Consider the following 23,532-nt stretch of genomic DNA (forward strand, 5'->3'; position numbering starts at 1 on the left):
GAGAGAGGTGCAGGGACAGGAGGTGGGTAGGGACTTATGGGCCATTCTCTGTCTCTCACAGCTGGCCTCAGCCGTGCCGTGGGTGCAGCGAGACACGTGGGTGTGCCTGTACTTCAAAATGAGCAAACGAGAGTTTTCACAGAGCAGCCCTTTAGGTTAGCTGAGAATTAGGAAATGGAGGCAGTTGTAGGCTGAATGAAAATACTCACCATGCTGGGTGTAGCTCTGGGGCCCTAGATGCCTGTTTTTTTGCCTTGCACTGTTTCGGTCCTGAGTGTTTTAGAGGTTTCTTAGACTGCGTGGAGGTTTCTTCGACTGCACTGAGGTTTCTTAGACTGTGTTGAAGTGTGCTGTCGCTCAGAGCCCTTCTGGAGGCCTCCCATTCACCGCCCAGGAGGCTGGCACCGAGGCTTGAGGACTGTGCGGTGAGGGGTCGGGGCTGCCTCTCTTATGTTTGGGAAAATGTGCATTTGTATTTTCCTAGTTATGTATTCCCTGGCCTCAAACCCATTGATTTCCACAAAAGCTGTAGAGAAGAATAACTTGAAATTGTAACTTTTGTAATGCAAGATGTAAATAAAATGGCGCAGGATGGAACTGCTACTTCTGAGGTTCAGCCAATTGAGCTGAGTGGACAGGCTCCCGGCAGGCTTTGTGTGACCAGATGAGTGTCAGCACCTTGTGTTTGTGATCATAACAAGCCTACGGGGTGGGTTTCTCATCCCTATTCTCCATTTCAGGAACCTGATAAGCCACCTTTTATTTCTGTGCAGGAGTCTACGTTCTGCTTACTGGGCCCTGCAGGTGACTCCCGTGCAAAGTGAAACATGGTCAGACACCCCACTCAGTAGATGCAACTTGTGTGAGCATGCTTCTCATATTCTTCTGTCATCGGCTTTCTGTGCCTTTGTCTTTTAGGTCACGTGTTGCTGCTTGAGCCCTTTGAAAGCATTTTTACTGTTTGCCGGAACAGCGCACGGCTCAGTTGTCGTCTGGGATTTGAGAGAAGACTCAAGGCTGCATTACTCTGTGACGCTGAGCGATGGCTTCTGGACGTTCCGGACCGCCACGTTTTCCACCGGTCAGTGTCATCTGCCTGCCAGTTGTGTGTCTGCTAGAAAAGCCACACAGATTTGAGGAACAAAGCTTTACATGGATTTGCATTTATTTATTCACATTATCCCAGAGGACGGGGTCTGACCCATGGGCAAAAGAGGCATTTGATAAATACAAAAAACAGAAATCAGTTCCAATCATGATTATCCAGTGACCAAGAATGACTTGAATTTCCTTTCTTATTAAATTTGTGGATTCTAAAAAATCCTCATTGAAATTACCTTTAGTTTTAAAGTAGCTTGAGGCATCTTGGCATGGGTGTTCTTCAGGGCAAAGATAGCTCACACTCACGCGAGCAAAGCCAGTCACCCTGAGGGCTGCCAGGAACCAGCACAATTGGGCCTCCCTGAGCCTCGGCTTGACTCGGGTGGACATTCATACTATGCCGTGCCCAGCCACCACAGTAGGCACCTGGCATAAGTGTTCCCTGTGTTCTGGGACTCGCCCTAGCGCGTACTGTACATTGTCTCATTTAATTCCCCTGATAGCCCCGTATCCTAGCTCCACAGGAAGATGCCGCGTTTATCTAAGGTCACGCTGACGACATGGTGGGGCCTGCACTCGGACCCCAGGCCACGCCCTGCACTGCCCCTTCCCGTAGGGGCTGGGGTGCTGTGGACTGAAGGTGCAGGCCGAGGTCATCACTCACCCCTCTGTGTGGCTTTATTATCATAGATATGTTGCGTGTCTGTCTGTGTTTGACATGTGTATCTGTACATTGTACATAAGAGAGCCACTTTTTAAATTCCCCAACCATGAATTGTGCCCCTCTGTGTGGGGCAATATTACTACTGTTAAGGCTGTTTGAATTTATCGCAACTTATGGGTTGCGATGCTATTTTAAAAGATATCTTTTAAATAAATAATCTTTGCCTTTTCTAACTGCTGCTGCTATTACTAAAAAATTTTTGAATTCAGCACCATTTTCAAAAACAGTAAACCTCTAGACTGTACATACAAATAAATTATTCCATTAAAATACATCCTTCTTTTTTTTTTTGAGATGTGGGCTGGCTCTGTAGCCCAGGCTGGAGTACAGTGGCATGATCTTAGCTCACTGGAATTTCTGCCTCCTGGATTCAAGTGATTCTCCTGCTTCCGACTCCTGAGTATTGGGATTACAGGTGCCCACCACCAGTGCTTGGCTAATTTCTGTATTTTTAGTAGAGATGGGGTTTCTCCATGTTGGTCAGGCTGGTCTTGAACTCCTGACTTCAGGTGATCTGCCCGCCTTGGCCTCCCAAAGTGCTGGGATTACAGGCATAAGCCACCGCACCCGGCCTTGTCTTTGAAATATTATCAATAAAACCTACAAAGTTTTAAATAAACTCACAGTAGTGAGGAGCTGTTGGAACTTCTGATTCAGACCATGAGTCAGAGGAACCAAATTCTCACCCCAGAGACCAGCCCTTTCCTCAGTCGAGCCATCAGTGCTTCATCTGGGTCCTCTCACTTAGACACCCTGTAATTTATTCTTAATTTCTGAGATGGTTTTGTCTTTTTCTTCAGTTTCTTTCCTGAGTTCAATCCCGGTTCTCATTTCATTTCTTGCTTTTTTGGGTCTAGTTCTGTTCTTGATTTCTGATTCCCGGTGTTTTTTCTTGCTTGTTGTTTTGATATGTTTCCAGATGCCCTTTGAGGAGATGCGATTCCATCTGGAACGTTGAGTTTTGTGTCTTCTGCCTTGTGCTTGTTTTTAGGAGGGAGAATTTTCATCAGCTGAAATGCTTTGATTTACATTTTTTCTGTTTTCTTCTTATAGTAGCTTTCTATGGAGTTTGGCGTTTTTCTACTCGTAGACATTCTGTAGGTGGATATTTTAGGTCAGTGAGCTTTGCTTTATTGATTGGCGACAGGTATCTTTTCAGTGGGCATTGTGCCTCGAGGTGGTAGGTGGGGTGGGTTTGCCTTTCCTTTGGTTTTGCAAACGCCTGGATTTCGCTCTTGCTGGCAGTTGTGAGGTGTGTGCGGAGGTCTCCTCCGTTTCCTGTTCACGTCCCCCTTCCCATCGGCCGTGCTGCTCCGACCTCTTCTGCCTCCCAGCTACTTCCCCTCAGTTGCTTGAGTGGCTCCCAGGATCTGGCCTTGCAGAGACTTTCTCTGTCTGAGTTTTCTTTCGGGCTGTGTGGCATGCTCTGTTTAGATGGTGGGCTTTAGCTTTCTTCCTGCCTTCCAGACTGGAGAGCAGGGGCTGGGGCCCGTGTGTCCTAGGAATCTGAAAGTCGTGGTCCTGTGTCAGTCGTGTGTGTCAGTCGTGTGTGGTCCATGTTGGTCTTGGGGTGTTTTGGGAAGATGTGTGGAGAGAGTTGGATCTGTGAGATCCAGAAGCACCTCGTGTTTGTCCCTGTGTGATGCGAACTGCATTTCTTCAACTTACTACTTACACGTGAGTGCTGTGGGCTTTTGAACTCCAGATGGAATCCTTACCTCAGTAAACCACCGAAGCCCTCTTCAAGCAGTAGAACCTATCTCAACGTCCATCCACAAAAAGCAGAGCTTTGTGCTTTCACCCTTTTCTACTCAAGAAGGTACGTGATTCTTCACTTTCTTAAAATCCTTCATCAATGGTTGTGAAATATGGTTTCCTTATTTAAAGCCATTTCTTTCTTTTTGTTTCTGTTTTCATCAGAAATGTCAGGTTTGTCCTTCCACATCGCTTCCTTGGATGAGAGTGGGGTTCTCAATGTGTGGGTGAGTAGAGGCCCAGGCCGGGCACATGCGGGGCCTGAGTGAGGTGGTCTGGGTGGAGGTGGCGCCTGAATGGCGCAGGGGGCGGGACCCAGTTAGCTATGGTGGGAAACGGAGAGCAAGACTGGGCTTATTGGTCCTGAGCAGAGGGGATGCAGAAGGTCACACATGGCAGGTTTGGGGCCCTTTCGTGACAGCGAAATAGGACTCTCACACAGGGCTTTGGGAACGCGGAATGAAAGTGAGAAGGGAACAAAATGTTAGGGCCGAGGTGACGCTGGATTGGCTTGTCCTGGAGGATGCGCCAAGACTGTTGATTAAGTCACCAAGTGAAGAGAACACGAGGAGATCAAAGCAAAGGGGTCAACTTGTAGAGTGTTAGTTCTGAGGCTAAAGATCAGTCTCTTTTTCTGGAGCAGTTATGTTTTAGTACCTAATATAGCACTCCATCTTAATTAGAGCTATGCTTTGCTTAGGTTGTTTCATAATTATAAAATGTATCAATATTCATTTTCAATATTCTGTTTTTAGGTGGTTGTTGAATTACCAAAGGCAGACATCGCAGGTTCAATAAGTGATTTAGGTAACTATTAAGTAAAAAATTAATTTTAGTGTTTTCTAAAATGAATCGAGATTAAGAGTACTGATAACTGCGGTCAGGTGCAGTGGCTCACACCTGCTGGGAGCCTCAGCACGTTGGGAGGCTGAGGCAGGAGGATTGCTTGAGCCCAGCCTGGACAACATAGCAAGACCCCGTCTCTACAAAAAAATTCAAAAATTGGCTGGGCGTGGTGGCACACACCTGTAGTCCCAACTGCTTGGGAGGCTAAGGTGGGAGGATTGCTTGAGCCTAGGAGTTTGAGGCTGCAGTGAGCCGTGATCATGCCACTACACTCCAGCCTGGGTGATGGAATGAAACCTTGTCTCTCTTTAAAAAAAAAAAGATACCAATAACTGCTTTGAAAAATATAAATTACTACCTGAAAAATGAAAATTAAAGTTGTATGTCATATAACCTTGTAAACTGTTGAACAGGCATCTCAATTAACTAGAATAATCAAATGATATTCTGAATGAATTTTTTTTTTTTTTTTTTTTTTGAGACAGAGTCCCGCTCTGTTGCCCAGGCTGGTGCAGTGGTGTGATCTTGTCTCACTACAACCTCTGCCTCCTGGGTTCAAGCAATTCTCCTGCCTCAACCTCCCAAGTAGCTGGGATTACAGGTGCTCGCCAACACGCCCGGCTAATTTTTGTATTTTTAGTAGAGACAGGGTTTCATCATGTTGGTCAGGCTGGTCTTGAACTCCTGACTTGAGGTCATCCACCCACCTCAGCCTCCCATAGTGCTGGGATTACAGGCATGAGCCACCGCGTCCAGCCTGAGTGAATGTTTTGATCTTAGTAGGGTTTAATGAGTTCTGTTTACAGCTGAGTACCATTCAGTTCTGTCAGACAAGTCAAGGACAGCTGTGTTCTGTAGCTGTTTCCTATGTATTTCAGGTGTCTGAGTCTTTCAGTGCGCATTCATTTTGGGGCTTCTTCCTCTCACTTTTGGATTTACAACCCCAGGGTGTATCAGGAACACTGGATCCTGCCCTGAGGGCCCTTAGACTGGATCCCAGGGTGGCAAAGGTCCCAGGGTTTGGGCAGAGCAGAAGTGACTTGAAGCAAAGCTAACAGCACCTCTCACAGGTGGCTGCTCTTGATGCTATGGAGTACGATTTTCAGTTCCAGAAAGGGCTCAGAAGTGACGGAGTAATTCAGTCCTGTTGTGTTCTGTGGTTGAGATTAGCCCATGTTTTGATCTCAACTTCTTTCTCACCTCATTGGCCTCCCACAACCCAGTTTGTAATGACGAACCCCCCTTTCACCTTGCTTGAATCAGGGGTGTTTTCCCATGTAGATCTGGCAAAAAATAATATGAGTGAGACCGGCTTTGTTCCTAACCTCTTGAGATGAGGGAAGAGGCCGCTTTGGCCCTCGGAGCAAATGCTGTGTGCCCTGTAGTCACACGTCTGTGGTGGCCCTTACAAGTTTACTGCTGATTCTGACTTCAGTAAAAATAAGACAGTCGTGGTGCTCATTCCACCGGTAAGTGCTTTTGAGGTGGAGTCACCATGTTTCTCAATGTATTCTTTATGCGGCACCCTCTCTGCTCATGGAGCTGCTCTGCTCTGTGTTGTCCACTCCAGGCTGCCCCTAGAATCCTGGAGTGTCAGAGCTGGGGAGCCTGGCGGGGGTCCTGGTGCCTCCTTCTCAGCGTACACAGGTCACGGGGTGGGTTAGTGATGGGGCGAGACCCACACAGTCGGTCTCAGCACCAACCCCCCTTCACACCCAGGGTTCCGCCCCAAATGCCCAGAACTCTTGTGACCTTAAGAGTTCGCCTTGAGGCTGGTTGTGCCATTAACTTGTTACATGATCAAGGTATTTGTCAAGCAATTACGGATGGTACTGAGATCATTTCTGTCCAGTCAGGTGATAATCCGGCTATGGAGACAAAATCATTTTGCATAAAAAGTGTTTGCATACAAATGTTTTGTAGTACATGATGGTCATATAAAGGATATCCTGGGGTGGTGAGTATTTCATTTTAAAATATTGATGTATAAAAACACCCTTTCTTCACTGAACCACTTACCAAAGTTGCAAGCATGTTCCAGCCTTGCCTTTAGGAAGGGAGGACGTTCCGACCAGCCCGTTGTTCTAGGGTGGCTGCCAGCTCTTTGTGTAGGCATTGGATGAGTGGCTGTTGGAGAGCTGAAGTCTCAGAAGGAGTCAGCCACCATCTTTTTATGAAATGTTCTCTGCATAAGCGAGGTCCAGTCCTAGGTGCCAGGAGACCTGGGCGAAGACCCCAGCCCAGGAGAGGGCGAGTGGTGGTGGACTTGCTGGAGCGGAGGTGCAGTGGGAAGGCCCAGCCAGAAAGGCTGCCCGTGGGCGGTGGCGTGTAGGGGCCCAGTCGGAAAGGGCCTGGCCAGAAAGGCTGCCCGTGGGCGGTGGCGTGTAGGGGCCCAGTCGGAAAGGGCCTGGCCAGAAAGGCTGCCTGTGGGCTATGGCGTGTAGGGGCCAGTGGGAGGACCCGGCCAGAAAAGCTGCCCACAGGCGGTGGCGTGGGAGCCGAGACGCCAGGTGGGGGGCATGCCGGGAAGCTTCACATTTGTGAATAGCGGCGTTGACCCTTCTTCACTGTGGTTGTGACTGGCAGGAGATACGCAGCAGCTACAGGGACCCTGCCCAGCTGCAGGTTGGGCTTATTTCTATCTCCTTTTAATTCACCTGCCCCCAGAGTTTTAGGCAATGCCTTGCCCAGAATTTGGGTTTTAATATCCATAGATTTCTAGTTTTTCCCCTTGTAGTAGTTTTAGAGGGAAAGTGATATTGGGAGCAGACACAGGAGGAAAAACCAGTGGGTGGCCGAGGAGCCAGCGCTGTAGCCATGAACGCTTTCAGGAAGGAAAGGAAGAGCAGTCAGGCCTCAGAGCCGTGGCTCTGTGTTGTTTGAGAAGGAACCTGGAGAAGCTGCTGGAACAGAGAGTGAGGCCGGACGCACTTGGGTGAGGAGCCACTCTGCCTCCTGTGCATTCTGCCCAGAGACCAGCAGATTTCTGAGTCTCTGGGATGGTGGAGAGAGAGGTCCTGCAAGTTTCCTGTAGGCGTTGGAGCCTCGGTGGACATTCACAGGACAGCGTTTGCTGCTGTGATCTAAGGCTTATTTAGTCTATGTACACTCGTACACATGTATGGATTGCTTACCCCCCTTATTTTATCAGATCTAATGATATAAAGGCTCCCAGATGATGGTTCTACAATCTTTCTTCCCATAAGACTTTGAACTGTGAGTTCTCGATTCCTCTACTAAGGCAGGGTACGTGAACCTCACCCAGAGGAAGGGAGGGATGCTGTGCATTGATTTGCATTTGATGTTATTTCCTAACACAGATATTTAAGCAATGAAAAATGATTCCAGGCAACTATAACTAGATTTTGATTTAGCTTCTATTGAAAGGTGCATTGATTTTGGTTCATCTGTTTTTAGGTCTGATGCCTGGAGGGAGGGTCAAGCTGGTACATAGTGCTCTGATCCAGTTGGGTGACAGGTAAGATGTGAGGGAAAATGCTTCACTATCTCACAAAGACCTAGAAGGAAAATAACATTGGGGAATTGCATATACGGTAAATGGTGAGCTTTTGCGATGAAGAAGTCCATTTTCTCACATTGTTTTTTTACTGTTTTGTTAGTCTGTTATTTTTATTTTTTTATTTTTTTGAGATGGAGTTTCACTCTTGTTGCCCCGGCTGGAGTGCAGTGGTGCAATCTTGGCTCGCTGCAAACTCAGCCTCCCTGGTTCAAGCGATTCTCCTGTTCAGCCTCCTGAGTAGCTGGGATTACAGGCGCCTGCCACCGTGCCCAGCTAATTTTTGTATTTTTAGTAGAGATGGGGTTTCATCATATTGATCAGGCTGGTCTCGAACACCTGATCTCAGGTGATCCACCCACCTCAGCCTCCCAAAGTGCTGGGATTACAGGTGTGAGCCCCCACGCCCGGCCTTGTTAGTCTGTTATTAATGAGTGAATGTAATAAATGCAGCTTCCAGGTGTAGAGCTAACATTTTGTCTTTAAGTAGAGGTTATTTTCTTTTAAATTGGTCTTATTTAACTATTCTTCAGTTCTCATGCAACCCTGAGGTTAAACTTAAAGTTCAGGAACCAGAAACACTGATAAAAAGTTTTATTCAGAGATTTAGATTTATGCTTTTACTCATATAACTTAATATGACATAAAAATTCTTCACAAATGTACAAATATTGTTTGTGGTATTTGTATGTTTTATGTTAATTTATTTCCTAAAGTATCTTTTCTTTACTGCACTCAGGGGTCAAAATTTTTGGGCCTGGTTCTTCCTAATCAGAAAACCTGTGGGTTGTGTTAATGAATTCATGCATGCTTGGAGACTTTAAATCAACTACAGTTGTAGTTGTAATTAGTAATTACAACTAATTATGAAAGAGAATCAATTATATTTTAAAAAGTCATTTACTGTATTGCAGAGCCAAACATACATGGTTCCTGGGCAAGCCCCTGACCCCTCCAGCCTCTACAGTTCCCCCATTGAGTTTCTTTACGACTGTTTATCTCTGCTAGGGCCCTTATTGCTTTATACTGTGCATTGTATTTATCTTTAACTGTCAGCTTCTCCTGTACTTAACTGCACACACTCTGAAGGAAAGTGTCTAATGTATCTGCCGCTTGGGTTTTTTCTTACCCAAAAACTCCTAGCAGTGTCTTCCTGAGATCCATGCATAATAAATGTTCCCTCAGACTCTGCTCAACCAACCATGTTGAGCTTATTCTACATGCCAGGCTTTGTAGCACTAGTGGGGAGCATCCTCCGTCAAGGTGCTCCGAGAAGGAGGCGGATGAGTAAACATTATGTGATTGCAGGGGGCGCTCCCTGCTTTCCCAGGAAGAAGGCTCTGCAGTGGAGTTCAGAGTGAGGATGTTTCTTAAGGAGTTCCTTGGGCTTACTGCCTGGGAAAGGGCGGGGAGGAGGCAGAATGGGGCTGAGAGGAGGAGCTGAGCTGTGAGGCAGGTCCCACGGCCGACTCCCCAGGGCCCAGGAGTTGTGAGCTGGAATGGCCTCCCAGAATCATGTGGCTGGGCCTTTGTACCCCCCATCCCATCAGTCACTGAGCATGAGTGTCCCCAGGAGGATATTGCCTGCAGGGAAGCAGGTCCTGCAGCTCTGTCTGCACCGCTCCTGCAGCTAGGCCCCGTCCCTCAGGGTCGTCGTGCAGAGGACAAAGTGTGCTGTCAGGATGTGCACAAGGCTTGTGGGAGCTCAAAGGATGGGGGCAGCTTGGGGGATGGAGTGCAATGGGGACATCTTGAGGAGGCAAAGACTGAGCCAGGCCTTTGAGGTGGAGTTAGATGGTCAGAGGGAGCAGAACCTGGGGGTGCCCAGAGGCACATTTGGAGCTGTCAGTGGGTCTGATGTTGAGGGAGGCAGGTGAGTCAGGCCCTAACGAGTCTGTCTGCCATGCTAAAGGGTGTGGACATTAGCATAAAGGTGGTCAGGAGCCATTGCAGCACGTTGAGCCGAGGAGCAGCACATCTTGTCTGTGATGTAGATGGGTCAGTGTGGCAGTGGTGTAAGTTGGGAACAGAGGAAGGGAGGCTGGAGTCAGGGAGAGCAGTTAGGAGGCTTCTGGAGTGACTGACATGAACGACCAGGATCTGAACAAAGGCAGCAATTACAGGTACAGAGGGCTGGACACAGGCTAAAGGGGTAGAACTTAAAAAACCCAGGAGCTCATCAATTACAGGAGCAGTGGGAGGGAGGAGCCTAGGTTGGCCTCTGCCTCCACCAGCATGTCTGGTTGGTGACTGGGCACCACTTGCCAGGCGAGGATAGGAGCGGGGAGGGTTGGGAGCAGCCCAGTGTGTTCCAGTGAGGACAGGCTGAGCTTGTGGTGCCTGTGGAGATGCCCAGGAGCTAGGGGCCTCCATAGCAGAAACCCCAGATGGCGGTAAGGATTTGGGAGTCATCAACCAAGAGGTGGCATTTGCAGTCCTGAATGTGGACGGAAAGAGAAAATTGGAAAGGAGGCTGATAGCATGGCCACATGCTGACTTTGATGATGTGGGTGTGGCAGATGGAGCAACTGTGGGCATCTCTCTGTTACAAATACATAGGCCATATAAAGGAAAAAATAAAACTAAGTATAGTTTTTAAAAGGAAAGGAAAATCTCTAAATGCCATAAACAGGAGAGAGCTTAAAGTTAGTGTCATAAGCTTTTGAGCTGCTATGTGATGGCTTGGAGGCTGGGTGTGAAGCCCAGGCTGTCTCAGACCTTCTGAGCTGTCTCTGGGGCTTGAGCCCCATGCAGAACCAGGCGATGCATTGGGTTTGCCTGAGGCAAGGAGGTAGAACTGACACCCCTGCACAGGACTCTGGAACTCACTGCTCCTGCAGTGATAGGGAAATTCAGAAAGCCTCACCACAACCAAGGGAAGACAGAGGAGCTTGGAAGAGCTTGAAATCCTAAGCTGAGTGGGTGTGTGGGAACCTACAAGCTGAGATGTTAGCATCACAGTTCTAGACCAGTGGCCTCAGTGGGTTCATAAAGTAGACGCAAAACCCCCTGGTGGGTAAAGATATGTTTGCAAATTGGGGCTCACAGGTTTCTTATGAGAAGCAGTCTGCTGCAGATGAGCTCACAACTACAAGCATGAAGAAACAGTCTACCTTGGTGCAAAAAGTAGGAGTCACACACTAAGAACTTGAGACAGTTGTACAATCTAAAAGAAATTTCTAGAAATGAAACTGTTATCTCTGAAATTTACAACCAAGTGAATGGTTACATAGCAGATTAGATATAGCTGAAGAAAGAATTAGGGAACAGAAGGATAACTCTGAAAAAATTATCAAGAGTGTAGTAGCAGAAGAAAATGGAAACAGAGTGGCTAAACCCACAGAGGAATGTGACATGGCCTGTTATACATCGATGTATTGTAGTGCAAATCAGTGTTAATACCATCATTATTCTTAAGGTTGGAAACAGTCCATCTGTTCATCTTTGTTACTTTATTTTTTCAGTCTTTCCCATAAAGGTAATGAATTTTGGGGCACTACACAAACACTGAATGTTAAATTTCTGCCTTCAGATCCTAATCACTTTATTATTGGCACAGACATGGTGAGTAGTATTTTAAATTTAATCCTATTACTCATTCTCCTTGTTTTCCTGACTTACCTGATAAATATCTTGATTTAGGATTAACTTACTCTTTTCTTTTATAAAGTTTAAATTGTTTGAGGAACAGTGGCTGTATGCAATCTCGTGTCTAATGCACTCGTTCAGTCACTCTTGGGCTTCTTCTTCACAGGGTGTCATAAGCCATGGCACAAGACAAGATTTGAGAGTGGCTCCCAAACTATTCAAACCTCAGCAACATGGTATAAGACCAGTGAAAGTTAATGTCATTGATTTTTCACCATTTGGAGAACCAATATTTTTGGTAAGAAAGTTTGTTTTTCAGAGCTCCAATTCTTCTTTTTTTGTTTTTTGAGACAGGGTCTTGCTCTGTCACCCAAGCTGGAGTGCAGTGATGTGGTCGTAGCTCACTGCAGCCTTGAACTCCTGGGCTCAAATGACCCTCCCACCTCAGCCTCCCGAGTAGCTGGGACCTGTACAGGTGCATGCCACTATGCCTGGCTAATTTAAAAAATGTATTTTTTTGTAGAGACGAGGTCTCCCTGTGTTGCCTAGGCTTGCCAGTTCTTTTTAGTGATACTCTTTGCCTATTTGGGCAGCATAACACTTGCAGTGATCCATTGGAAAATTTTAAAAGTTAATCATTTACTAGAGCACAAATTGATCATTTATGGGGCGTCAGTGGTTTAAAAAGGAGAAACATGAAATTAATAACAAATTTTAAAAACAAAACCTATGTAGAAATTAAACTCTCAAGTAATACTTGGTTCAATTACAAACTAGTTAGAATTTAACAGAAGACTATGAAATACCAAAACCTGTGATACAGCCAAAAATGCGAAGAAATTCTTAGTGTGAGGATTTTTGCTGTGTTCTTTTACTGTTTAACACAATAGAAATTAATGTTCAGAGTCTTGAACCTGAAAGTCCAGGGATGGCTGTCGGGCAGGCAGCAGTCCCTGCGCTGCACTCATGCTGCAGGAAATGTGTGTGTGGGTGCGAGCTGCTTGCTGTCTTCCCCTCCAGGGCCTGGTGTCAGCCCAGCTCACCCTAGTCACAGTTGTCCTGTAGACTCCAAGGTCAGTTTATGGGTTGGTTTGGGTAAGATAGGACAGAAGGCAAAATATTAAACAACTTTACATGTGATTAAATGTGATAGTTAACAAGAATTATATGACAGTCAAGGCATTAAATTATAACTCAGATATCCCCTTCTCTCACTAGTGTTTACAAATTTCCGTGTACTTGAGATTGAGGGGAAAGATTGTTATTTATTCACACTACTCTTATAGTACTTAAAACATTATAAATTACGTTTATATGTCAGTCACATAAACTAAGGTTGCTCAGGGCAGAGATGGTATTTCATGTATCTTTGTATTTCCAAAGACTGCATTTGAGCTGCTGAGTAATGTCCCCCTGTGGCTGTTGAGAGCCTGGAATGTGGTCAGGCAAGGCTGGGATGTGCTGGAGGTGTGAAATACACACCAAATTTTGAAGAATTAGTGTGAATAAAAGAATGTAAAATGTCTCTTTAGGCCGGGTGCTGTGGCTCACGCCCGTAATCCCAGCACTTTGGGAGGCTGAGGCGGGCAGATCACCTGAGGTCGGGAGTTCAAGACCAGCCTGACCAACATGGAGAAGCCCCATCTCTACTAAAAATACAAAGTTATCTGGGCACGGTGGCCCAAATCCCAGCACTTTGGGCATCCCAGGCAGGTGGATCACCTGAGGTAGGGGTTCAAAACCATGCTGGCCAACATGGCAAAACTCCGTCTCTACTAAAAACATAAAATTAGCCTGGCATGGTGGCACATGCCTGTAATCCCAGCTACTTGGGAGGCTGAGGCAAGAAAATCGCTTTAACCCAGGAGTCAGAGGTTGTGGTGAGCCGAGACAGTGCCATTGCACTCAGCCTGGGCAACAAAAGCAAAACTGCATCTCAAAACAAAAACAAAAAAATGTCTCATTAATAATTTTGTTGTTGGTGATTTCCAGTGTGGAGCTCTTGAGCTTTTATGGCTTCTCTCCCCACAAAAAACCAAAACCAAATACATAGCACCAAGATCTTCACCAGTAAGAACTTAGAACTCAATTGTGAAGATAAGACAGTTCCTGGGGCCACAGAGAGTAGAAAAGCTCCAAGCAGATGGGAGGAGAACTGGGCTTCCATATCCACAATGTCCCTTCCCCCTTATTTGCCCTGGCACCAAGTGCATGGAAAATCTCCCCTTAACTCATGGTTTGTGAAAGTAAAATTGAGGTGGACAACCAGTTTTTCTACTTTCTTGTGTGTCCTGTCCCTGCCTTAGCCCATGGGGAGCATCCCGAGTGCCTGAAGGAAGAAATACCCCTGAGGACACCCAGAAACAAAGCTGGGAGGCAGGACTACTGTCCGCAGCCCTGAAAATTCTGCATCTCAGCCAAAGGAGGCACTCAATCAGAGTGGCCGCTCATAGCACCATGCTCCAGGAGGTTTGTTCCACAGGTCTTCTGAACACAAACCCTGACACAGGCAGGGAGACTTCCCTTTGAGACTTCCCTCATTTGGGACAGGCCTCCCTCAATCACTAAATACAGCCAAAGTGAACCTCGTCTTAAGGTGACACCTATAGCTGAAAAGGAGGCAGCAACCTAGCAGAGAAGATTTGCTAAGTAAATATATTCAATAAAAACCAAAACAAGCTGGACAGAGAAAACTGGAATAAATAACTAATCCTGCAATGCAAAGACACAGACATACACCCACAAGAAACAGCAGCAAACAGGGAATCATGACCTCCCCAGAAGGACAAAGCAAAAATCCAGTGACTGACCTAATGAGGCAGTGATTTGTGAGCTCTCTGACCAAGAATTCAGAAGAGCAATTTTAAGGAAACTCTGTGATCTCCAAGACAACACAGAAAAGCAATTCAGAAATTTATCAGAGAAATTTAACAAAGAGATTGAAATAATTTAAAAAATCAAACAAATCTTGGAACTGAGAAACATATTTGCTGGACTGCAGAAATTCATTATAGTCTGTCAGCAGCAGAGTGGATCAAGTAGAGGAATGAATAGGTGAGATCAAAACAGGCTATTAGAAAATACACAATCAACGCTGGGCACGGTGGCTCATGCCTATAATCCCAGCACTTTGGGAGGCCGAGGCGGGTGGATCACGAGGTCAGGAGATCGAGACCATCCTGGCTGACACGGTGAAACCCCATCTGTACTAAAAATACAAAAAATTAGCCTGGCGTGGTGGCAGGCGCCTGTAGTCCCAGCTATTCGGGAGGCTAAGGCAGGAGAATGGTGTGAACCTGGGAGGCAGAGCTTGCAGTGAGCCGAGATTGTGGGCACTCCAGCCTGGGTGACAGGGCGAGACTGTCTCAAAAAAAAAAAAAAAAAAAAGACACAAGGCTGAGTGCAGTGGCCCATGCCTGTAATCCCAGCATTTGGGAGGCCAAGGCAGGAGGATCTCTTGACCCAGCTTGAGCAACATAGGGAGACCCTATCTCTACAAAAAAAATTAAAAAAATTGCCAAGAATGGTGGCATGTGGAGGCAAATGGAGGCTGAGGCAGTAGGATCACTTGAGCCCGGAAGGCCAAGGCTGCAGTGAGCCCTGATTGTGCCATTGTCCTCCAGCCTGGGTGACAGAGTGAATACTGTTTCTAAAAAGAAAAAAGAAAGGAAATATATAATCAGAGGAGAAAAAAGAACAAAAAGGAATAAAGACTACCTACAAGACAGAAAATAACCACAAAAGACCAAATCTAAGAATTATTGGTATTCAAGAGGGAGCTAACAAGGGTTAGAAAATGTATTCAAAGAAATGATAACAGAAAACTTACCAAAACTTCATAAGGAGATCAATATCCAGGTATAGGAAGGTCAGAGAACATCAAACAGATTCAACCCAAATGAGATTACCCCAAGGCATTTAATAATCAGACTCTCAAAGGTGAAGGAGAAAGAGAAGATCCTAAAAGCAGTGAGAGATAAGAAGCAAATAACATATAAAGGAGTTCCAGTTCATCTGGCAACAGACGTCTCAGTGGAAACCATACAGGCCAGGAGGGAGTAGAGTGACATTTTCAAAGTGCTAAACGAAAAACATTGCCATCCAAGAATACCGTATCCAGCAAAACTGTCATTCAAATATGAGGGAGGGTTAAAGTCTTTCCCAGATATACAAAAGCTGAGAGAATTCACCATCCTCAGACCCATCTTACAAGAAATGCTAAAGGGAGGCTGGGCATGGTGGCTCACGCCTGTAATCGCAGCACTTTGAAGGTCAAAGCGGGTGGATCAGTTGAGGTCAGGAGTTCGAGACCAGCCTGGCCAACATGATGAAATATGTCTCTACTAAAAATATAAAAATTAGCCAGATGTGGTGGCGGGCACCTGTAATCCCAGCTACTAAGGAAGCTAAGACAGGAGAATCGCTTTAACATGGGAGGCAAAGGTTGCAGTGAGCTGAGATTGCACCACCGCACTCCAGTCTGGGTGACAGAGTGAAACTCCATCTCAACAACAACAACAAAAAAAGAAATGCTAAAGGGAGTTCTTCAACCTGAAAGAAAAAAAAAATACTAACACGCAAAAACAAACAAAAAACTTATCAAGGTATAAAACCCATTCATGTAATTAAATACATGGACAAACCCAGAATACTGTGTTACTGTATTTGTACAATATGCTCATAACTCTGCTATGAAGCCAAAAAGACCTATTAAAAACAATAATAGCTATAGCAACTTCTTAAGATATAAATAATTTAAAAATATATAAATTGAGACAACTAAAAGTCAAAATGTGAGAGGGTTAAAGTGTAGAATTTTTTGTTTGGTGTTTTCTTTCCTTTGTTTTTATTTCTTTATTTGTATTCTAAGGTAAGTTGTTATCTCTTTAAAATAACTTGTTTTAGGGCTGGGTGCTGGGGCTTATGCCTATAATCCCAGCACTTTGGGAGGCTGAGGTGGGAAGATTGGTTGAGTCTGGGAGTTTGAGACCAGCTTGGGCAACATAGACCTCATCTCTACAAAAAAAAGCCCAAACAAACAAACAAAACCAATCAGTTGGGTACAGTGGTGCCCATGCCCACCTGTAGTCCCAGCTAGCTACTTGGGAGGCTGATGAGGGAAGGCTGATTGAGCCTAGGAGGTCGAAGCTGCAGTGAGCTGTGATCTTGCCACTGCACTTCAGTCTAGGTTACAGAATGAGATCCCGTCTCAATAAATAAGTAAATAATCACAATACAAAAACCTATAATAGCTTCATTCAAAACAAAAAGCAACAAATTAGAACATACTAGCAGAGAGAAGGAAGACAGGCAGAAAGGAACAAAGGAAGAGAGGAGTCTTAAGCAGAAATCAAGCAACAAAATGGCAGTAGAATGTTCTCACTTAGCCATAATATCACTGAATGTAAATGGTCTGAATTCTCCAATTAAAAGGCATAGAATGGCTGAATGGTTAAAGAAACAAGACCCAACTGTATGCTGCCTTCAAGAAATTCACTTCACCTATAAAGACACACTCATACTAAAAGTGAAAGGGTGGAAAAAGATATTCTATACAACTAGAAACCAAAGAAGAGCAAGAGTGGCTATACTCATGGCAGATAGACTACAAATCAAAGACTGTAAAAAATGACAAAAAGGGGTCTGTATATAATGATAATGGGTGAATTTACTATATAATGATACAGGGGTCAATTCAGCAAGAGGATATAACAGTTACAAGTATCTATGTACCCAACACCAGAGCTCCCAAGTATAGAAAGCAAAGATTAATAGATCTAAAACAGAAATAGACTGTAATGCAATAATAGTAGGGTACTTCAGCACCCCACTCTCAGTAATGGACAGATTACCCAGACAGAAAGTCAACAAAGAAACTTCAGAGTTAAACTACACACTAGATCAGTGGTCCCCAACCTTTTTGGCACCAGAGACTGGTTTTTGTGGAAGACATTTTTTCCCAGAACCGGGGATTTGGGGGACAGTTTCAGGATGAAATTGTTCCACCTCAGATCATCAGGCATTAGATTCTCATAAGGAGACTGCAGCCTAGATCCCTCGCATACACAGTTCACAATAGGGTTCATGCTTCTGTGAGAATCTGGTGCCGCCGCTGATCTGACAGGAGGTGGGGTTCAGGTGGTAATGCTCACTCGCCTGCTGCTCACCTCTTGCTGTGTGGCCCAGTTCGTAATAGGCCGTGGTCTGGTACTGGTCCACGGCCCAGAGGTTGGGGACCCCTGCACTAGACCAAATAGGCCTAACATTTACAGAATATTTCTCTCAACTGCTGCAGAATACCCATTCTTTACACTAGCACATGAGACATCATCCAGAATACACCGTATCTTAGGCCCCAAACAAGTCGTACAAATTCAGAAGAATAGAAATCATATTGAGTATCTTATGATTATCATGGAATAGAACTAGAGATCAATAACAGGAGGAACCTTGGAAAATACACAAACACATGGAAATTAAACATCTTCCTGAATGTCCAGTGGGTCAATTAAGAAATTAAGAAGGACATTTAAAAACTTATTGAAACAAATGAAAATGGAAATGTGGCATATCAAAATCTATGGGATATGGCAAAAGCAATACTAAGAGAGAAGTTGATAGTAATAAATGCCTACACCCAAAAAAGTAGAAAGACTTCAAATAAACAATGTAACAATGCACCTCAAGGAAGGAGAAAAGCAAGAACAAACCAAACTCAAAATTAGTGGAAGGAAAGAAATAGTAAAGTTCAGAGCAGAAATAAATAAATTGAGACAAAGAAATTACAGAAGATCAATGAAATGAAAAGTTGGGTTTTGAAAGATAAGCAAACTCGACAAACTTTTAGCTAGAATAAGAAAAAAGAAGACCCAAATAAAATAAAATCAGAAACCAAAGAGGAGATACAACAACTGAGCCCTCAGAAATACAAATAATCATTAGAGACTATTATGAACATCTATAAGCCAACAAATTGGAAAACAAATTTGATTTTATGAAAATTTCAATCCAAGAGAAGTATATAACCATATTATTGACACAAATATATGTAGTTTTTTAAAAGGTGCCATATTTTCATGGAGCCAGTCTTAATGGCCCATACTTGAATCACTGATATTCAACTTTGTTAAATACATGTTTGTTTATACACTGAATCTGTTGATTATTGGCCATTTTGGAAGAGAAACAAAGTGTATCAGAGTCAGGTGAGTGCTCACCTTTGTAATTTGTGAGGAGAGATTCAATGTTAAAATTTTATGTTAGGAAAACAACAAATTAATGTTTTTGCAGTAGAAACTAAAGAAAGCTAATCCTCCAAAAAATTTCTCTGGCTGCTGAGATCAAGTTAAGAAAAAAGCAAAAAAGAGGCTGGGCATGATGGCTCACACCTGTACTCCCAGCACTTTGGGAGGCCAAGGTAGGAGGATCACTTGAGGCCAGGAGTTCGAGACCAGCTTGGGCAACATAGTGAGACCTCATCTCTACAAACGATATAAAAGGTGGGTGTAGTGGTGCTTGTGTGTAGTCTCAGCTACTCAGGAGGCCAAGGCAGGAGGATTGATTGAGCCCGGGAGGTCAAGGCTGCCGTGAGCTGTGATTGCGCCACTGCACTCCAGGCTGGGTGACAGAGTGAGACCCTGTCTCAAAAAAAGAAAGAAAAAGGCCATGCTCAGCAGTGTTCTTTCTTCCTGGTCATAGGCCGGCTGTTCGGACGGAAGCATCAGGCTGCACCAGCTGAGCTCCGCGTTTCCGCTCCTGCAGTGGGACAGCAGCACGGACAGCCATGCGGTCACCGGCCTGCAGTGGTCCCCAACCAGGCCTGCCGTGTTCCTGGTGCATGACGACACATCCAACATCTACATCTGGGACCTCCTCCAGAGCGATCTGGGTCCTGTCGCCAAACAGCAGGTCTCCCCCAACAGGCAAGTGGGGAAGCTCTGGACCAGCTGCTGGCTGGGGGGAGCTTCGGCCACAGGCGCCACTTATGGTCTTTCTTCTTCAATTTTTGCATGAGGCTGCTACATTTTAAGATGTGGCCATATGTAAATTTAAATAATATGTTCAGTTAAAAATTAAAAAGTATTGTTTTTGAGAGTGGTGTTAGGTTCACAGAAAGTTGAATGGAAGGCAGAGATTTCTAGCACCCTGTCCCACATCCCGGCCGGAGGCACCTGAGGTGCAGCCATGGGCCTGTTCCCACACCACCACCACCGAGTCGACGGTTTACCTGAGGGTTCACTCTTGGGTTGTGGGTTTAAATAATATTTTTGAAATCACTTTAAAGTGTGATTATTTTATATTTAGCCCAAGCTAGTCTATTGTATTAACAGATTCATCGTGCAGTATTTCCCCATCATTAGTGTTCTGTGAGTAAGAAATGATAGTTTGTGAGAGCTTCTTAGTTATGTTCCTTTGCCAATCTTATGAGCTATAAGTTTGTAATGTCTGAACGAGGTACTTGGTGTTCCCCTAGTGTCTAAAGGGGGAAAGGAGGATGGTGTGTGGAATTAATGGTCCACATGACGCCACACTAAAGCCATTCCGGCCCAGGCCCCTCGAGGGGCTCCCAGCTCACAGGCAGACCAGTACGGCTGGGGCGTGCATGTCAGTTCACGTGATGTCACTGATGGAATTAAGACGGCTGCACTCCCATCGACACCACTGTTAGGTAGTTCTTCGTTGCTTTGTTTGTTTCACAGCAGACGTGTTCATGAAAGCTTTCATCATGAGGTGCTCTGCCTGGGCCCTGCTTGTCTGTTCACCTGTGTTTTTTTCTTGAGATTTTACATTTCTTTTTAATAAATTCTCCTACTGTGAGGGTTCGTGTTGACCTGGGGAGAGAAATCCCACAGCCCTTTTGTAAAGGAAAGATAAGAGTTTAATAGAATGTTGGGGGTATCCCAGTGAGATCTGAATGAAATTAAGAATTGCATTTATTTAGTTTGATTCCTAGGTTTACTTAACGTTATTCTGATTATTAAAAAATACATTAAAATCCAGACTGTGATTTGCAGATAACCACACAACACACCTGCAGTTTATTATTCCAGAAAGCATGTCCGTGCCTGCGTTACAGGATAAACACATTTACCCAGCACCGACTGTGTGCCTGGCGGCTGGGGCTCCGCACCCTGAGATCTCTCCCTCCCTGGTGGGCAAGAAAGACAATGAGCAGAGTGAACGAGGGGGTCCCGAAATGTGCTGGAAAACGTGCTGTGGAGGCAGATGATGAGGAAGAGGGTCACGAGCGCGGGTCAGGGCCGAGGGGGCGGGAAGGATGGTCCTGTCGTGGGGACGTTTGGGCAGAGACCTGGGAGATGGGGTCTGGGTGAAGGCAGCAGGGCCTGGGCAGGGGCGGGTGGCACACCCCAAGGTGGGCCGTGCTGCTGTGGCGGGGACCGGAGGGTCTGAGCCCAGGAGCCCCAGCTCTGTGTGTGATGGACTCCAAACGTGGCTCATAGTGGAGAGCATGTTTGTTGTCATTAGCAGGTTAGGGACCCTTCGGTTCTGGAGCCTTGTCTTAGGGGCATCATGGCTTTCCATGAAGGAGAACGTGCTAGGGACCCCAGCTTCCGTCTCCAGCTGAGACCCCGATGACCGGCTGCCCTGGAGCTGCCCTAACCCCTCAGCAGTGCCGGACGCTGGGTCAACCCTGTCCGTCTGTCAGGAAGGAGGCGGCAGCCCGGCCCACGTTCCTCTACTTCTACTTCCCACACGGGAAAAGGCTCTGGAAGGAGGTGGTGCTCTCTCCTCCTGTTGAGCAGCCAGAGGGACCTGACACAGAAAGTGCCCAGTTACTTTTCTCTGGTTAGACAGAGAAACAGAACAAGAAGAAACGGATGTTTGAAAGGAAGGAGTTTAGATACAAGCAAGGATTTAACACTTTTAGAGTTACGTTACAATCTCTGACAATGACTTACCCGTTGCATGTGGTTGAGAAGCAGGTGGGGCCCTCGGGGCCAGCACGGGAGGTGGCAGGAGCCTTGTGGTGGCTCAGTGTTGGGCCCAACTTTTGCTTTTGTCCTCTGCCCTCTTTGCTTGGATTCTGTCTACCTTAACAAATATGAAGGATGTGTGAAAGAACTGACGGGTGCTAGTGCTGTGTTTGCACATCTGCCGTAGGTGTGGTTTTAAAGCACCTACACATAGTTTACCAAGGGACTGTTTTATTTGCCCAGTGTCAGGGAAGCCTTTGGTGTCCACCGTCTGCTACTGATGTTTTCAAGTCTGCAGCTAAACATTGCCCATGCTTTACACACGCAATTGAATAGCAGTATTAAAGTATCTGCTGGTGAAAATCCGAGTGGCTTGTAGTTCCTCATGGTCTGCCCCTTTTGGGGTGTCACGAGGCTTCATTCCCACACTCTGCTGCCCCATGTCCTGTGGAGTGAGCAGGGAGGGGGTGCACTCAGGTAGCTGTCAGGTTGGATGTGATTTTCACCCCTGTAGGGACAAGGGCAGGGACCCTACCCCCATCATCAGGCACAGCCGGGATCCTGGCAGGCGATGCCACCAAGCTGGATCTCAAAGGACAAGTGGGAGTGAAGCAAAGACGGGCAGGGAGTCTGCAAGAGGCACGGGGAGACGGGATCCCCAGCCACGCCTGGAGTTGCAGGTGCCAGGAGTGTGAGCCGTAGGCCCAGGGCCACAAGGAGACTGGGTGTGTTTCTACCAGCCACAGGAGGGGGTTTGAATGGGGGCCAGGTGGACAGCAGAGGTGTGTCTTTGAGAGTCTCTGTCAGCCTCAGGAAAGGATTAGAGCTGGGGCCTGGTCAGGGAGCGTGTGGTCATCCGAGTGAGGGAAGGGGCCCCTGGGAGTGAGATCGGGGAGACAGGGTGGCCACAGGTCTCGTGCTTGGGCACTGGGTGGATGATGGAGGTGCTGGTCCCATGGAGGCCAGGAGTGGAGGGGTCCGGGGCTCCAGGGTGAGTCCGGGCTGGAGACGCAGACTTGTGAGTCCTGACACTCAGCTGTGGGTGAGATCCAGAGAGGCTGGAGACCAAGGACGAGGCTCTGATAGATGGGCCTGCCTGTGCTGCTGATGGCCCCCACCTTCTCCAGGGACCTGCTGGGGGGCTACTGACTCCCGGCCTGAGGAGAGAGCAGCACGTCCTCATCACTTACCTCTGCGAAGTTCCATCTGGCAGGCCTCTGACATGTGGAAATGCATTTTCACACATTTATTTCTGGTCTAGCTTTCATTTTGGCTATTGGTATTTTTAGAATTTCTCATCTGTTTCACTCTTCCCATGGAAGATAGACATTTTGAAGACTCAGACAGAACCGAATGTCCGTTTGTGTGCACTGACCCTCTGCTTCTGCCCCTCTCCCTGCAGGCTGGTGGCCATGGCTGCAGTGGGTGAGCCCGAGAAGGCTGGTGGCAGCTTCCTGGCCCTGGTGCTGGCCAGGGCGTCTGGCTGCATCGACATCCAGCACCTGAAGAGGCGGTGGGCGGCCCCAGAGGTGGACGAGTGCAACAGGCTGCGTCTGCTTTTGCAGGAAGCCCTGTGGCAAGACGGAAAACCGCACAAGTAGCGGGTGTTGCTGAGAGGACGGCGTTTCTGTAATGACCCAAATTTAAAAGACATAAGGTGGATAATTCTACATTTGTATGCAAGTATATTTATGTATATAGACTATGTATATTCTGTATATAATTTATTTTACATGAATATTTCTTTGGTATTCCCAGTAAATACATGACTACTTTTGAATGGAAACAAAGAACATTCTAGCATTTACAAAACTTCCAGGGGAATGTAGAGCCACGTCCAGGGTGCTCTTTTCTGAGAGTATTTCGAGTTATTTTTAGAACAGTTTAAATATTGTCACATTACTGCTAGATTTTAAACAGCCTACCATGAAAATGTATCTTAATGAACTATTTTCTTATGCATAAAGTATGTGAACACACATCCAAATTAAAAGGAATTACTCCACTGAAATGATCTCTGCCAATAGTGTTTTCTTAAAATTCTTGAGCACCTTCTTTTGGGATTA

General features: G+C 46.1%; 1 protein-coding gene across 10 annotated transcripts in view; it reads left to right on the forward strand.

Moving 5' to 3' along the window:
• Positions 1-23,477, forward strand: part of DYNC2I1 (dynein 2 intermediate chain 1) — a 92,069-nt gene extending 68,592 nt beyond the window's left edge. For 7 of the 10 annotated variants that reach the window (XM_031007308.2, XM_055347574.1, XM_031007307.3 and 4 more), the window contains 9 exons: positions 919-1,081; positions 3,531-3,644; positions 3,746-3,807; positions 4,336-4,387; positions 7,844-7,904; positions 11,408-11,507; positions 11,698-11,829; positions 19,230-19,453; positions 22,869-23,477. In XM_031007308.2, the coding sequence (XP_030863168.2) occupies positions 919-1,081; positions 3,531-3,644; positions 3,746-3,807; positions 4,336-4,387; positions 7,844-7,904; positions 11,408-11,507; positions 11,698-11,829; positions 19,230-19,453; positions 22,869-23,067 (1,107 nt within the window). In that variant the 3' untranslated portion in view covers positions 23,068-23,477. Of the gene's footprint in view, positions 1-918; positions 1,082-3,530; positions 3,645-3,745; positions 3,808-4,335; positions 4,388-7,843; positions 7,905-11,407; positions 11,508-11,697; positions 11,830-19,229; positions 19,454-22,868 lie in introns of those variants that run through there. The other 3 variants (XM_055347575.2, XM_055347573.2, XM_055347576.2) reach the window with 2 other exon arrangements.
• The last annotated feature ends 55 nt before the right edge of the window (positions 23,478-23,532 follow it).

The sequence above is a fragment of the Gorilla gorilla genome, chromosome 6 (genome assembly GCF_029281585.2).
Source record: "Gorilla gorilla gorilla isolate KB3781 chromosome 6, NHGRI_mGorGor1-v2.1_pri, whole genome shotgun sequence".
NCBI classification, from domain to species: domain Eukaryota; kingdom Metazoa; phylum Chordata; class Mammalia; order Primates; family Hominidae; genus Gorilla; species Gorilla gorilla.